This window comes from Crocodylus siamensis, chromosome 1 (assembly GCF_052110815.1).
Source record: "Crocodylus siamensis isolate JL-2025a chromosome 1, ASM5211081v1, whole genome shotgun sequence".
Taxonomy (NCBI): domain Eukaryota; kingdom Metazoa; phylum Chordata; order Crocodylia; family Crocodylidae; genus Crocodylus; species Crocodylus siamensis.
In genome coordinates, this window is record NC_143395.1 from 124,498,504 (window position 1) to 124,515,842 (window position 17,339).

General features: G+C 41.3%; 1 protein-coding gene across 1 annotated transcript in view; it reads left to right on the forward strand.

Annotated features, from left to right (window-relative positions):
- Nucleotides 1-27: 27 nt before the first annotated feature.
- SNX9 (sorting nexin 9) overlaps nt 28-17,339 on the forward strand; it is a 97,860-nt gene continuing 80,548 nt past the window's right edge. The window contains exon 1 of the mRNA XM_090042018.1: nt 28-188. Coding sequence (XP_089898144.1) covers nt 177-188 — 12 coding nt within the window. The 5' untranslated portion in view covers nt 28-176. The remainder of the gene's footprint in view (nt 189-17,339) is intronic.

A 17,339-nucleotide genomic window follows, 5' to 3' on the forward strand; every position in this document is an offset into this window, starting at 1 on the left:
GGGCGCGGATAGGGCAGAGAGGCCGGGCTCCGCCCCCCGCCGCTCTCCCCCCCGCCCCGGTCGCCGCGGCCCGGGCAGGAGCCGCCTCCGAGCCAGCGGGCGGGACCGGGAGCGGGAGCGGGCGGAGAAGCAGGAGCGGGCGGAGGGAGGTCCGTACCGCCGCCAGCCGCGCCGCCATGGCCGCCAAGGTGAGCACCAGGCCGGGGCCGCAGCCCCGGGACCCCTCCCCTCCCGCGGGCTTGGGATCCCGTCCCCCTCGGCCAGGGCCTGGGCCCGGGTCCCTGCGGTCTGGGCCGTGTCCCCAGGACGCCGAGCCCGGGGCGGACAGCCTCTGGGGCGCCCCCCGGCCCGGCCCCCTTCCCACGGCACCCGCCCGCCGGTCGCCTCAGTCTGCCGCCCCCTTCACCCCCTGGCGCTGCCCGGGTCTGGGTTAGTTTTGGGGTGGAGCTGGTAGAAGCCCTGTCTGGAGAGGTGCTGCTTTTTGTTTCCACCCTCTGTCCACTTAGTTGGTTTGATTGCCAGGGAAGAAACTCGTGGGGTTGGTTGTAGCCCTGTTGGTCTAAGGGCACGGACAGACGAGGTTCTTTGGGTAAACCCGCTCTCTTTTATTAGAAAATAGTTGGAAAAGCTGTTCTTTACAAGCTTTCCAAGGGTAGGAGCACCCTTCTTCAGGCAGAGGGAGCAACTGCAGTTTTGTGCTCTTCTGGATGGGGCGGGATCCAGGGCTGTTCTGTGTCATGGAGCTGCAGGCCACGCATAGGCCACGGTTATCCTTTCGGAGAGGTGACAGGCATTTCTCAATACCAGCTGCTGAATTAGAGGCCCTCTCAGACAGGAGATCACCTAAAATGACTGTTTTGCCATTGCTGCATTGTTTTGCAGCAAGGAAATGGTGAGTTGTGAGGGATCTGGGGGCACCTTTGGATGTGGTGAGCGAAGAGTGTAAGAAACTAGAGCTTTGTTGCTGTAGGTGTTGCAGAAATGAAGGCTGTAATTGGGTTTTCATCCATGACCTCTGAAACTTGTCTCTCACTCAGCCATTGACTTTCTAGAATCAGTAAAATACTTGTTGGAGAGGGGATGCAACTTTGAGTGAAAGGTGTGGGCTACATAAACCCCACTTCCTTCTGGGTTCTTCTTACTTTATTGTGACACTTAAATATACCTCTGCTACTGGTATCTATCTGACTGAGGCAAGGTTTAATCTTGGAGTTCATATACTGCAGTACTTTATAAAAATGTGCGATGGTATATGCTGGGTCAGCAATGTGTGCTCTGTCTTTCTTCCTGCTTTTATCATAGTTTGTAACTTGTTGAGAGAAGAATACTCTCTTCAGTACAATTAGCTGGTGGATAGTAGAGCTGCAACAGTTTTCAGCTTCAGCTCCTTAATTTTGAGAAGCTGGGTTTTCTTTCATGTGTAAATGGCTTTTTTTTTTTTATATACTGATAAGAGGGTAGCCTGTTACCTTGGCCATGGTGTGCAATACATTTAAGAAAGCTTTACTTGTTTGCTTTAGATTATCAGCAATAGGTTCTGCTTTTAATTGCTGATGGTCCACGCAACTTTGATACATGGAGTTCAGAAACCTAGCTAACTATTTATTACATATATGAAGTAGGATTTTAGTTGTCACAGTTACCTGCACCCCAAGCAGACCTCTTCCCTTTTCAAACTTGCTGACTCCTGTAAGATCCTGGTAAATGTTGGGAAGGTATTTGCAAAAATGTTATAAAATCTTGTCTTGGATTTGTGTTAATGTGACTTGGTGGGAGAGGGTGGTTGTTGTTTTTTGGGGGGGGGGGGTTGTATGGTTTGGTTTTTTTTGTTTTTTTTGTTTTTTCAGAGAGGGGACCACATTTTAATGCTCTATATACAGTGATATAATGGATAATTAAGCTGGAAGACTGTTGTGATCATCTGGTCCATTGATTGTCAAGCAGGAAGTTTTAAGGGTTCCACACAATATTACTACTATTAGCACGAAGACTGACATGTGATTCACAAACCCAGAGGTTTCCAATAAGATTCCAGAGCATCAGAAACATTTGGACATGTGGTCTTTGCGTTCTTTGCAACAGAAGAATTCCTCTGTTGTTTTTCTGCACTCAACTGAGTGAGAGCGAAGTTGGCATTTTCCAAGGGGTGCCTAAAATGCTGAGAACAACTGATCTTAATCTGACCTGCAAAAACACAGGACTTCCCCCAACGAGTTCTTGAATTTGAATGTTGTATTTTTGAAAAAGTGGCTAATTTTAACATTTAAAAAATGGAAACTCCGTCACAACTCTTAGTCAAGACTTCCAGCAGTTAACTAACTCACTGTTCATAAATGTACCATATTTTGAATTTGGCTCTGTTTAGCTTTACACTTCCAGCCATCGGCTCTTGCTATACTATTGTTAAGTAAATTTGAAGAGCTTTCTGCACCCTCTCCAACTGTTTTCCAGCTTCCTGCCCCTTCCTCCCCCACCCCCCTTTAAGTGCCTTTTAGCCTTGTTTTCAGTGGGGACATAGGTGTGTCTGAGAGCCTGTCTTATTTCAGACATTTAGATCTTGATTTTTTTTCCAGAGTTTCTGAAGGCCCTCAGCTTTAATCTGTGTCAGTTGAATTGAGGGCTACTTGGTACTCCTGAAAATCATGTTGCATACATCATGTTGGATACCTAAATGATGAGGCATCCAAAAGTACCATATGCTTCAGAAAATGTTACTAGTTTTCCTGTTTATTAAAAGGTGACTGCTTCTCTGACTTGCAAGTTCACAGGGAGGCTTTAGTAAAACGTGTACAGCTTTTTGCTAAAAAAATGCTGTTTGTTTCACAGAATTTCTTCAGTTTACTAGTTGATTTCTTAGAGAGAAAATGGCTTATCATTTACCTCTGTCTCAACAGTAGTTTGCAAGGTTTTGATTTAATTTGTATTGTGCTATTTGTTACCTTTTTAAGCTTTATTGAGTTGGGGAGGGGGTGCTGCAAATACCTGGAAACAGTATGATGACCTTTAAATAAAGGGAGCTTTAGCTCAGCTTAAATGTAGAGATCTATTATTTAATAAAGCAAATACTCCTCTTTCTTAGGAGGAGCCTTATTTTTGTTAGTCTTTCAACAGAAATAAAACCTATAATAGGAGCCAGTGGGTCAAGTACACTGATATTCAAAGCTGTTTATTTAGTTGATGCATAAATAGCTTGATCCTACATTGGGCACTAAATTGAAAGTTAAGGCTAGCATCAGGAGCTGATCCTTCAAGTGTTCATGCATGTGAATAGTCCCACTAAAATCAGCGGAACTAGTTGCATTAACGCTGTTAATAAAATTCTGCAAAGTCAGGTGCTTAGTTGCCATCTGGGGCCCAGTCAGATGGGGAGCTCTGAGCCTAAGGCAGCTGTGAGGTGCCCAGGGCGGTGTGGGCTCTTGCCATGCCAATTGTGGCAGCAGTCATGTACAGTTGAGGCACTGACTACTTTTTTCACCTACCCACAAAGGTTCCCAGATGATATAAAAAGGTTTTGCAATGTTGTCAGCTGTGCCCTGCTGCACTGATGTCTGCTTGCCCTACAGAAGGCAGAGTTTGTTTTCTTGACCACTGAGAAGTGAGCTCCCCACTCTGGTTTGTCGAGATGGATGTGATCCAAAATTGAAAAACAAATTAAATACCTAACAGCCAAGAAATGTCTTCTGCTTCTAAATATTTCTTTCCAAATATAATATTAATGTGAAATTGATTTCTTAAGGGGGAGTATTTAACAAAATGCTAACGGTCTCAAGTACTACAGTGAGTTGGGGCGCACATACTGTGCAGACCACTTCCTAATCCTATTAGCACTTGTCTTACCCTTAGGAAATTTAGTGAAGCAGGACTTAAGGTGAGAAAGAGATCACAATGTTGCAAGCTATGTTTACTAATAAAGCGCTGGCTTCTGCATATCCTTATTCATGTAAGTGGTTCTCTTGAAATTGGCAGGCTTACTCATGTGAATAAGGACTTGTAGGATTGTCAAAATGCTACAGAAGTGTCAGGCAGGAGCAAGACCTACTGTAATGCTTGTAGTATAAACTTACCATAAAAAAATCAACTCATCCACCCACCCATGCAACGAGAAAGTAAGTGTGGGTTTAAACAGTGAAGTAAAATAGGCATCAGTTTGGTATCAGTTCTTCCTGAAATGCATGGCTCACTGCTTTCTCATCTTTATTTCTGTTTCTGATTTTCTGAAGTCACATTTAAGGACTTCCTTAGGTTTGTTCTTGTATATCTAACCAGTTGCCAATATAAAGGGTTTTTTTTCTTTTCTTTTTTGTGGACTGTTTCTAAAATTGGCAGTAAATTGAGGTTTTGTCATTGTTTGCAAAAAGATTGGATCCTATATGATGGGCTTGTTTAGGTAAGGATGTGTACATGACTCATTTTTTCTAGATTATTTTAAACATCTAAAGATTGAGTCATAGGAACATCGTTACCAGTGCATGTCGTCATTCAGAAAAAAACAAAGCTTGGTGCAAAAAATTACACTTCTCTTTCTCTTCAGTTATTGTATAAATATGATCTTAATGAGATGAATGAAGTTTTCAAGTAAGTGTATGTAATCGGGTAAAATTTTATTTGCACTTTTTTTCTACTTGCTGATTGAATTTCTCCCCAGGAAAAACTCTACAGTTTACCTTAAGTTAGTATTTTATCAGTACCATGACCAAAAAAGTATATTTTTATTAAAATAATATATTTTAATGTTGTTAAATAATATTTCTATGAATCGTTTTCTAGTTTATAAGCACTCTCATTAAATCTTTTCAAAAAGACTTGAAGAAATGATAATCTGTATATGCAAAACATTTTCCTTGACATCTGCTTGGTCACAGACACTTTTGTTCTAAAATTCTGTAATCTAAGCTCTCACATCTTAGAAGCAAAAATTTACAAAGGGCTGAAAAGAACCTGTGAAAATTGTTAAGTGTATTGGTTCCTTCATGCATTGTATTTGTAAGTGATTTCAACATCAGTATTACCAGAGTTAGTGTCTTTATAACCAGTACATACAGGAGGCTTTAATGTTATAAAATAATAGGGGTGACTTGGAAGGCTGGTCAAAATGCTGAATAAAATGCACCGATATTTAGAAAGCTGGAAATATTTAGTCAAGTGACTTGTCTAATTGTAGAGATTTGGTGCTTCCCAGTTAGTATGCTGGGTTTCTGGTTGTAGCTGTATAGGTCTAAGGCAGGGTTAGGCAATGTTTTTTGGCCGGGGTGCCAAAAAAATCACAATGCCTACCTTGGAAGGTGCCTGAGTGCCAGCATGGCAGAAGAACAAAATTGGGGTGGGGGGAGGGGGGTAGGTACATGGCATGTTGTTGTTGTGTATTCCTTTTTTGTTAAGAATGTTGCAGTGAGAGAAAAATGAGAGAGGGGAGAGAGAGAGAACCAGACACGTGCCCACACAGAACCAAAGGCAGACAAACAGAACCAGATGCATGAGAGCATAGAGCTGGGCTGCTGGGCCCCTGGACAAGTCCAACCCAACAATGCCCTGGGCCTGCCGGAGCCCCTGTGCTTCCCTGGTGCAGCTGACCAAGGCCCCAGCCCGGAGCCTGCCCAACCACACACTCCACACAGCTAAGCCCACAAAGGTGCAATGCTTCTGGCAAGGGGCAGTGCCAGCCTCATCCCAGTGCAGGGGTTGGGCCAGTGCTGGGCATGGAGTGGGTAGGAGTCAGGTGGTTTTAGCTGCAAGCCCTGCTGCAAGCAGCCTGAGGTCTATGGTTGGCAGCAGCTACCCAGAGCTGGGGCTGGCTGCAGCCAAGAGGCTGCAAACAGCTGCATGTGTGCCTCAGAGTAGATGGTGGAGGTGAAGGAGGCCCAAGGCAGCGCAACCCCAGCACCTCCACCGCTGCTGGCACAGAGCTGATGACTGGGCTTTGGAGCCCGACTCAGCTGCTTGTAGCCAGCCTGGGCTCTGGGCAGTTGCAGCATGCAGGCTGCAAACAGCTGTGCCAGTCTCTACAGCTCCGGCATTAGCTCCATGCTGGCAGCAACTGCACACGCACCTTAGAGCAGACAATGGGGATAGGGCCTGTCCCTGAGGCAACGCAGCACTCCTGCTGTCCGCTCTGAGGTGTGCATGCAGTTGGTGCCAGCATGGAGCTGGTGCTGGAACTGTGGAGCCTGGTTTGCAGGCTGCTTGCTGCAGCTGCCCAGAGCCCAGGCTGGCTACAAACAGCTGCACTGGGTTCTGGAGCCCAGTCATCAGCTTCTGTGCCAGAAGTGGGGGAGAAACCAGGGTTGTGCTGCCACAGGCCCTTTCCCCACCTTCCGTTCTGAGGCATGCGTGCATGCGCCAATATAGAGCTGATGCTGGAGCCTGGCACAGCTGTTTGCAGCCTTCCAGCTGCAGCCAACCCCATCTCTGGGTAGCTGCTGCCAACCACGGAACCCGGGCTGCTTGCAGCCTCCCAGCTGCCCGCTGGGAACAGCCCAGGCTCTGTGGCTGGCAGCAGCTACCCAGAGCTGGGATGGCAGTGGTGTGCTGATCAAAATGGCCTGACGTGCCATGCTGACCTCTGGTCTAAGGACATAGGCAGGCAAGGTTCTTTGGGTACATGTGATATCTTCTATTAGACCAACTGAGGAGTTGGAAAAAAGTTCTTAGCAAGCTTTCAGGTGCAATCGCCCATCTTTAGGCATAGGGAGTCTCTGCTGTTCTGAGACTCCAAGGAATGAGAAAAGCTAAAAGTGTGACAGGATGTCAGTCTAAATAATTAGAAATTGGGAAAACAAAAGGTAGAGCAGGGAAGGGAGAGGGAGAAAAAGCAGAGGGGGAGCCAAAGGTGAGTAAGGCAGACTTTACAGTAGTAGTAATTCAAGGTAGAAAAGAGGCTGTAAAAAAGGAAACAGCTGGAAATTAGGAAGACAAAGGGCAGAAAAGTAGGGGAAGTAAGGAGAGAAAGCAGGTGGGGGGGGAAAAGTGGAAAAGGTTGGGTCTGGCAGGTACCCAGCAAATCAGATATCAGGCGGGTTGTAATGTGTCATAAATCAAATTTCTATATTGAATCCATGATTTTTTTTTATTTGGTAGATTTATGAAGTGAAGTTTGTAGGCTTGTCTGTGAAAGGTGTTTTGTAAGTTCCCTTTGAGGATTAGAACTGAGAGATCGGAGAGGGAGTAATTGTCTTGTGAGAAATGTGCCCCTACAGGTAGTTGAGTACTCTCGTCTTTTTGGTGTGTGTTCATTCTGCTGAGCAGTTGTTTGGTTTCTCCTATACATTTTCCATTGGGGCATCTGGTGCACTGGATGAGAAGTATTACATTTATGGAGGTTCAGGTACAAGATCCAGGAGTGGTGATGGTTCTGTGGTGGGGTATAGTAACTGTGGGGGTGGTGAAGATGTATTGGGAGGTTTTATATTTCTTGTCCCAGCATGGTCTGGGTCCATTAGGTGTGGTTTGGGCCATAGGGAGTTTGCTTCTGGTGATGAGGTTAGCGAGGTCTGGTGCTTGTTTAAAGGCTAGGGCGGGTGGTTCTGGAAAAATCTCTTTCCGAATGAGGTTGTCTTCTAGTATGGGTTGCAATTGTTTGAGGATTTTCCATGTAGGTTCCAGGGAAGGATGGTATGTCATAACTAATGGTGTGCAATTTGTGGGGATTTTCTTTTTGTATTGCTGCAAATCTCCATGTAAAGCTATAGGACAGTCCTCCAGCATCGCAGGGTGCTTTGCTCTGTCCTTCCCCTAGGAGATGATGCGTCACTTGCTGGACTCTACTGCTCCATCTGACCAGGGAGCAGAACATTTCCTGAAGCAGTGTGGGATTATGAAAGGGGTGACAGGCTCACCATCAGCAGTGAGGGTCAACCAATCAGGGCTCCCCTGGGCAGTCCTGGCATCTGTCTCTAAGCTGACTGAGGGAGTCTGCAGAGCAGACTGTGATGTGTGCTGCATAGCATCCACACTGTGAATTGTCTGCTCTTCAAAGGCTCAGCACTTGAATGTCTGTTCAGGTGTCTCCAGGTAACCTTTTCTATCAGGAAAATAAATCTGGGAGACGTCTCCCAGATTGTTGTCATATTGAATAATAAATACCCATTAGTTGGTTTAGAAAAAAGGCAAGATTCATCTTCTTATCTAGGCTCATTGCTTGCTTTTGCCTACGTTTTTGTATTTTATCTTCAGAGGCCTTTAACAAAGTTAACCTAAAAACGACCCTTAAGCAAACATTCCGAGAGATCAAAACCTGGGGGCTTTTGAAAGGGGGTTGGGAAGAGAGGTCACCGCAGTGGTGTGGAAAATCTCCAAAGCAAGGATACAAACTGACCACCCAGGAAAAATCTTAAGTAAGATCCGAGTCCAAATTTGGGAGTAGTGAGAGGTTTGGGTCGGAGGGGGCCCATGATGGCAAGTCACCTAATAAAAACTGTAACCTATAGTCCCAATTTGGAGGTAACCTCACTTGCAGAACACCGAAGGAAGAATTGCAAGTGTAGGCTGGATCAGACTGATCCCCTGAACCACCCTCTCCGTGAACAAGAACTCTCATTCATGCTGAAGCCTAGGAGCCCGCCCGAGTAGGACTGAAGGAAGGGGACTCATTCCTATCACTGCTGAGACCAACCCTAAAAACCGTAACTAAAGAATGAAAGTATATCTGGGGATTTGGTTTCTTGGAATTCTAGGATTGTGACTATACCATGAGAAATAACCTTTAATTGTAATTGTAGTTGTTTTTGTAAGACTAATTCTTATAGCATTGTTTGGGAAGGACTTCTTAAAGCTAAGCAGTGTCATATGTGTAGCAAGGAATTTTAAAATAAAATTGTGTGGTATGAATTAAGTGTGCAATCATTGTGAAATTGTGCGATCAACCAAATACTCCACCAGCCAGGCGCATCAAACAAATCAGTAAATTTGTGTGGGATCTTTCTCTATTCCGTAACCCACTAGAGACAATTGTTTCACCGCTTTTCCAGCCATAGACTTGGAACCAGGGAAGAAACTGTTCCAGTATTTGCTTTTCCTTATCTTAATCATGAAGTGTGTGTTTCAGTCAAGAAAACCAAGGTTTTTTCCCCCTAAGTATTTAGCTTTTTGTTACGTTGGTAGAAAAGGTACCATTTAAGATGCTTCTTTTGGGACTTGATGGCTGATCTGATTAGAAAAAAAGTGTAGGGATATTTCAGGCAAGTCTCTTTGGGTGGCTGTGGTATCTTTTGTTAGACCAACTAAATAGTTGGAAAAAAATTGTTCTTTGCAAGCTTTTGGGCACAAACACCCTTCTTTAGGCATATTTCAGTTTATGGTGCTGGGGTTAAGAACAGAAGGAAAAAATAATGCAAACGGTTAATTCCTGTTCGTTGATGGGATAAAATAACTGCTGACAACACTAGCTGTATAACTTGAGTCTTGCTTGTGTACCAGCTGGAGATCTTGGGAAGATTCACTAAAAACATACCATACTTTTCTGGTGAGTCACTCTTAGGTTTGCAGTTTTCTCAGTAACTGAAGTCACTCAGAAACTAAGTAACTTGTTGTAATATGTTACCACTTTTAAATATTAGGTTGTTTAAAAAGTTTTTATATTCAAAATATATAGGGGCTTCCTTTTAAAATTTTACTAATTAAGTAACATTTGATTGTTTTTGTCCCCTTTTTTTAAAGCAGCCCAGCTACTTCTGAAATAGTTTTTGCAGCTCTTATCAATAATGAAAATGGCATTTTCCTTTGATACTTTTCTACCCTCATACCTTCCATATGGCGCCTGACATTTTTTTTCTTAAAAAGCCAAATCTAATTGTTCTTGTCAATTAAACTGAGAAGTTTTTTTTGTTTTTTTTTTTCCAAATTGGACTTGCTTATCAGTATGCTTTGCCAGATTTTGTGTTTAAGAATTACTAATACTTTTCTAGAAAGCTGCTGGTAAGGTACAGTTGATATACATGAGAAAATGGATTATACGCTGCTGTGGGAGCAAGTAAAAAATGTTTGTTTTGTTTTATACCCCTTGCTTCTTACCAACCAGTGATTTTTCTCTTGGGAAAATCATAAGCCATTTATTTATTTAAGAAATTGAGTTATAATAACTAACTTCTGTACACCAAACCTAAATTTTTGAATGCTTACTTGTTGGCTCTCTCATTTACTTACCTGGAAAAAGGGAACAACTGGAAGGTCAAAATATATTAGTATTGTATCTCTGTTTTCATTTAAGGGTGCAGTGCAAATGCACCTCAAACTCAGCTGTTTGGGGAGAGTTCTCATTAGACGTTGACACCTATATTAAGTTGAATTTTGAAAAAGGAAAGCTTTTACTGTGTAGTCAGTCATCTTCTGTTCTGTTCCTGAGGATGATGAACTAGTCGAAGACCATATTAATATTAAGTGAAAACAATATCGGTGAAGTGGAGTTTGTAATAAGGCAATGCTTTGTCAGTATTAAAACTAATTGGTGCTCTTGAGGCTGATAAAGAGCTAGTTACTCCAAAGTGGAGTATCTGTCACTTCAAAAATTGCATGCATGCTAGCATATCCACACACCCTTGTTGATTTTAAATATGTGGAGTGTGATCCTTGGGTAGAGACTGAAGTAGTGATTGGATCATTTTGAAGCAGCATGCCCTGCCGGCTCAAATTTTAAGGTTGCTTTTGGGTCATGTTCAATTGTTGGATGTTTTAAGTTAAGTCTAACAGCTGAGCTTAACTGGAGATTTAAGGTGAATATCCTGTAGGAAATCAAAAGAGGATAAATTGCAATTTTCAAAAGAAGCGCTTAAAATCAAATAACTGTGGCTCCTAGTTGTATACAACCCATATCAGCCATATCAGCACCATGCCATCCAGCCTGCAGGATTCTCCAGGGAACTTATGGGGAGCACCAGGGGCCATGGCTCCATGTACTAGATAGGGTATGTAGGGTGGCAGAGGCCTGATCCTGGACCACTTTAAATGGTATCTGTTCTGTTGTCTTTTTAGTAAAAAAGGCTTTAATTTGAGCAACTGGTTTTGCTAGGCATTTGTAGTAATCGTGTAAAGACCTTTCAACACATTGGCATCTCTGTGTTTGGTGTAATAACATCACCAGTTCTTACAATCTGTTCAAAGTAAAATGTTTCAAACTTTCTGAAAGATGATCAATATGTAACACTTTTGGGGGTTCTATTTAAACTTTTTAATGGAACATTTGCAGTAGGCTTCTCCTGAGTTAAGTCTCCAGAAAGTCAAGTAGGGCTAGCTCTGAAATCAAGAGATTTTGAAAAACATGTTGAAACTAATTCTGAGAATATGCAGGTTTTCCCCCAGCCACAGTCAACATGGGGTTTAGTGTTTGTTTTCCTACTAGTATTACAGCATTTGGAATTTTCAAGTAATAAGATTTTTGCTCTCCTTTTACAAATCATGTTTGAAATCTCATTCTAGTGGTTTATGCTCTTCTTTTGTTTGCGTGTTCAGTTGTTTCAAGATTGCATTTTGCAGTTACTTCTGTGAACATACCAGACACATACACAGGCTGACACAATTACAAAGCTCTTTCTAGATGTCTGTCAAGTAGTCTGTGATGGAGAGTCGAGAGTCTCAGCAGGCTTTCTTTATTCTTGAATACCCTTAATTCAATTGTTTTTCTTGATTAATATAAAAAAAATATTCCTCAACACTGTCTTTGACTGTGGCTCAAACTCCCTTTCTGAAAGGAGACCATACTATATAAATCTGTTTAGTCAGTACAGTATTATGATTGTCTGGCAAATAGGAGTCTAAGGTTTGGTGTGGCTGTATGCTGTGATCTTGGTCAAGTTATGCTTTTTTATGTTTATGCTTCATCTTATTTCTATATTGAGGCAATATCTTAATTATTCTAAGGCTTTGGAGGCCCCAAGTAGCTAATCAGGGGAATCTGCTCAGAAGACTGCGGGTTGACGGTCATTTAGCCAGTCAAATGTTTGCTAAGGCTGTCATTTACATTTTTTTTCTAAAGACAGATGCTGTAGTCAGTAGTGATTAAAACTGGTAAAAGTGCATTTTAATCTCCAGTGAGAGAAATACATTTAGCACAACATCCCCTAGGTCTTAATCATGAAGTCACACACACTGTTTGCTCTTCCTTAATACTGTTCCATATGTCAGTTAACTCGCATCTACCCTTATTCTGCTCCTAGAGAATACAAAGGAACAGATTTATTCAGGAAGCAAATTAAGAGTTGGAGCTTTTTTCTTGATTAGGTATCTGGTACAATGTGCTGAGTCTGGAATATATCATCAGATATATACCTTCTCATTTTTGTCTCTTAAAATTAAAGTTATGAATTCTGTATTTTATAAATGAGATCAAAATTCAGTTATTTGATATGTAAATTATCCAGCTGAAAGATCAAATGTGAATCATGCTAAGATATTGTTTTTTGTAATGCTTATGTCTTAAAACTACATGGGTTTTTTCCATGCGTCTTTGCCTAATGCCTTGCCATTCAAGAGTCTGTCCTAATTCTTCATTGCTTGGATTGCCTTCCTTGGTTCCATAGTTTTCCAGGTACCTTTTTATATAAAAATGGTATTTTGCAGGATCCTTAATTTTTAACCTCAACATTCCAAAATCCATCTTGTTTTGAAGTTCCCTAGACACCTATCTAAACTTACCAAAAATTCAGTACAGGTTTTCCTCGCTTTATGCTGTACATGCTTTCTAGGAAAATGGGGCATCATTTGAATTTGCATAAAGGGAACCCACTTTACATTGTAACAAATAGGGCTGTATTTCAAGAGCTGGACTGTACTGACCCCCAGACCCACTTCTGCCACTTTTACAAGACAGTTTTGGTACTCGCCAACAGCAGGCAGCAACCACAGAAACATGTCGCGGAGTGAGGAGCACAGATCTACACAGGAGACTGTTTTGGTGAGTGTTACTCCCACCATGCGCTGCATAAAGCGGCTGACTGCGCTTCCACCACACAAATATTTCGTAAGAGTGAATTTACCTCGCATATAATAAATTTTTGGTATAAAAAGGGTCATTGCATAGGAGCGAATTCATGCATACAGAACCTGCATAAAGTGAGGGAAACCTGTACTTCATTTAAAATGACAAGCCATCCTGTAGCTTATCTACTAATTTCAGTATATGGAAACTTATACAAAAACTTGGAATCAAAGTATTTTGTGTTCCTTTTTGTATTGAAGATGAATATCCATACCATATCAAATCAATTTTGCCATCCTAAAATTTATACTAAGGAGCTACAGTATGTTTTTAGTAAGTTAAAGCTTCACAAAATTGGACTCTGTTACAAGGTTCAATAATCCAATCTGCCATACTTTCAATAAACTTTTGAAAAGAGACTTTCAGTATCAGAATATTCTTTATTGAAAAGTTCTCCATACTTTCAGAAAGCACTGGTCTTAAAACATTGAATAAAAATGTCTTTCAAAACTGGTATCTTAAGAATTCTTCAAAATTGATTCTTGGGCATGTTCTCAAGTCCTCAGGTTTAATGCCACTTGTAATAAATGGCAAAATGTGTGCTGAAGTTGCTGTTTGAGGATGTTGGACTTAATAGGCCAGTAGCCTAATCTGGTTGATGTATCTGTTATTTTCTAAACCTGCTCTTTTAATATGTAAAAGCTCCTTTTTGCCATTTCTGCATAAATTTGGCTTGAGATCTTTGATCTGTACCACTTTAGTTCCACTTATGCTAGTTTTTTTTCAAACATCACCCCTCTAGCACTGTCAACAATAGAAGTTAAAATACCAGTAGATGGGATCTTAACTGTTCTATTAGCTGCACCCCCTGCAGCTGCGAGTGGGGCAGAAGTGACTTTAAGCCTTTCCCTGTGTCTCTATCAGCTGGGGGCAGCTGGAGTTGCAAGGCATCTGCCCCTGCCCAGTGGCAGACATGGGGGCAGGACAGCAGGGAGCAGGCTTGGGAAAAGGAAACCTCTTTGCAGCTGCTGTTGTTCCCTGCCAAGCCTAGCATGTTGCACGGCTGCAGCCCATGTCTAGAGTGGGGCAGGAGCAGCTTTGGGTCTCTCCCTGCACCTTGGCCAGCCAAGGACAGCAGTGGCAGAAGTGGGGTGTGCCTGCACTGCTGCCCTCCCCATCTCAAATCTGCCCCTGGGGGAGCTGCAATACTGGGGAACTTGAAGAAAAGTGCTCGAGTTGATGCCTGTTTATGTAAGCTGTTGTAATTACTGGCATTGCTTCATGACTTTTTCATTTCTGCATCAGCTAAGTATCCAGCCCTAAAAGGAGACTTTTTGGTACAGTGACAGAATGCAGGGCTGCAAAGACAGTTTTCCAGGCTGACTCTGTGCTCATTGAAGCTAGCATTCTATTTTTCTTTACTTTCTGCTTTAATAGTTCACCATAAAATTAGTCAGATGTACATCAGTATCATCTATAATCTTTTAATCTTTCAGATTAACAGGTTTTACCAAATTATCAGTACTTTGCAGTAGCTTGCATTTCAAGAATTACATGAAAACTGAACTCATCACCTTCAAAGATTTGGTCAGTCATGGTGAGAATATACTGCCTACTTCTCAAGTAAGGTAGACAGCCAAATTTCTTCCATTTCCTGTGATACTGCAATGGGGCCCCTGCCTTTGTCTTAAATCACACTTGAATTCTATGACTGGATGTGTGTGGTGTGCATCATGGGGGGAGGGTGGGGATTGCTTTAACTTTGTAATTTATTTGCTTTCATTTTAGATTAAATTTATTACTCTTCATGCATCTATTATGTGTACTTTATATGATAAAAGGAAACTTCTTTTGCAGTGTCTCTGGAACTGAAAAATTGCCTGTTTCAATATAAATGTATTTCCTACATATTATAGTCAAAGTAATGCATTAGTTACTTTAAAACTTTTGATATCAGTGAAAACTTGTTGATTAGGGGAGGTAAAAATTTTAACACACACTTCAGATTACTTTCTTGACCCTTGATGGGAATATATTGGCTCTGATTTTCCTGGCTTGCATCCTAAATAAATTCAGTTATAAAAATATTTTAAAGCTCACAAAGCAGCCTTTCAGAATAATAAATGTATATCAAAGAAAGCTGATCTACTTGGAGGGATGAGTAGTGGTAACAGGATTGGAAATTGGTGTTAATGTTCGTCTACACTTGTGCATCTGATAGTTTGGTTTTAAACTGAATTGGGGTTTACACTGGTTACACTTATGGTAAAAGAGCCTTGAAGGCTGTCTACAGGTGTTGCTGGGAAGGGCGTAGTTTTAAAGGTCAGACTTTCTTTGAGACTCATTGCCCAAAGAAAAGCCAGTATTGAATACTGACTATTCATGTTAATAGTAATGAGCTGTTGGAGTTCAAAGTAATACTTCATAAGACCTTAGATTTTTATATTGTCAGCTCCTGAAGTAATAGCAGTCATTCTTGGCTGTATCCATTTACTAAATTTTAAAGAGCTGGCTGAAACAGATGAATCTGTGGCATAACATGTCTCCTTTAACTGCCTTTTGAAGCAACAGAGCCTTAAAAAAAAACAAAAACAACAAAAAAAAAACCCACCTCTTTTTCCAGTGTATGTTAGCCTTGGGTGACTACCAGCTTTGTCCTTCCTTACTTGGTTATTCATAAAAGCATACCCTTTTGCTATGATTGTGTAGTTTGCTTTTCATTAGTGATTAATCTGTGAGACCATAGTTTTTTGAGAATACAAACTAGTGTTTAGGTTTATACCTCTAAAATTTAACTTAATGCGATGATTGTAGAATTTGTTCATTGTTGACCCGTCTTAATTCTTTACACTTAAGTAGTGTAAGTTACAATGAACTAACATGATGACTTTTGTTTTAATATATGTTATCTGAAATAGTTTTGGTAAAAGCTGTGTGTATAGTAATGCATTAAATTGAATGCCTTTGTTCCTAATCTTATACCTCTGCAAAATCTGTTTCTAGATGGGAAATGAAAATAATATCAGCTGTGAGGAAGTGTGTTCTTCATTGTCACATAAATCATGTTTTGTCAAAATACTTTCACCCAGAGTTCTGTGCAAAAGATTTAAACTATGTAGCCATGCTCTGTCTCTTCATTACCCATTAAAAGTCAATAACCTGAGACAGAAGAAATGATGCTTGTAATAAAAAAATAAAAAATCATTACTTTTCCCTAACAATTGGTATACTTGAGATTCTCAGTGACTGATTTTTGTGGTCTCCAGTTGGTCCGTGTATATTGATTTTTTTCAAGCTATTCTTGTGTGGCAGCTGAAAAGTATGTCTGTGTGATAAAAGTGCTTGCTGAAGGCTCTATGAAGATTAAACCAAGTGTTTTTCTGTATTTGTTTAGATATTAAGCTATAAGTTGTTGCTAAAAGCCTGATTCTAGTTTAAGATGTAGTAAGGCCTTGTATAAAGTAAGGCCTACTAAATTTAGCAAAACCTAGAAGTAGTAAGGCCCTGTGGTGCAGTTAAAGTTACCTTATCAAAGAAATGCAAGGCTTCTACTGCTATTGGTCAGTCTACGGACAGTTAAAGAAAAAGGAATCTAAATGGTTGTACATTATCGGTGTCCTTCAGAAGCTACAAATTAGCTAAACTATTTGGAAACCATTCAGAAGGAAGATGCAGCTCTGTGAAAAAGGATTGGTTAGCTGTTGCCTGGCTCAGTGGGCCTGTGAACCTCGAGGAGCCCAAGAACTGCATTCCAAGGTCCTTCCAGGCACCCCTCAAACAGCGTTGTTCGGGGACACCTGAATTTGCTGAATTTTGTGAAGAAAGAAGCTTGCTGTGTATCAGGCATCAGAGGGACTGCCGATAAGTTGCCCACGCAAATTGCTTTTGTCTGTCATAATTTGTCTTGTTACTACGCGTAGTTGTGTTTTTCTTAAATCAATAAATCTTTCTTACCTGTCTAGTCTAAACCCTCCGCAGGCAGCTGGGACATTCTTGTATCTTTCATGCTCTAGAATTTTCCACTAAAAAGTTCATCTTGTTCTAAAAACTCAGCGGTATGCAAAAATCAGCTTGGATAGAGGTCAACACTTTTACTGTACACATGCAGAGGTATAATTATTCTGTATATCACTTCTCTACTTTGAAGATTTTTGACTGATTAAATATACTTGGGCACCCGTAAGTGGCTGAGTGAACTATCTGGCTAAAGGATAGGTAAAGCAAAGAAAATTGATTATCATAATATTAAGATTTTCTGAAAATCACAATGGCAAGGATTTCTTAGTGTGACCAACTGCATAGTCAGGATACAGTTAACCTTTCAAATGCAAGACGTTCTTCATCAGGGCTGAGTGAAAGCCAGCACAGTAATTTCATACCGAAAGCCTGTGTGACATATAAATTGGGAGATGATGGTGCTTCATACTTTTCACAA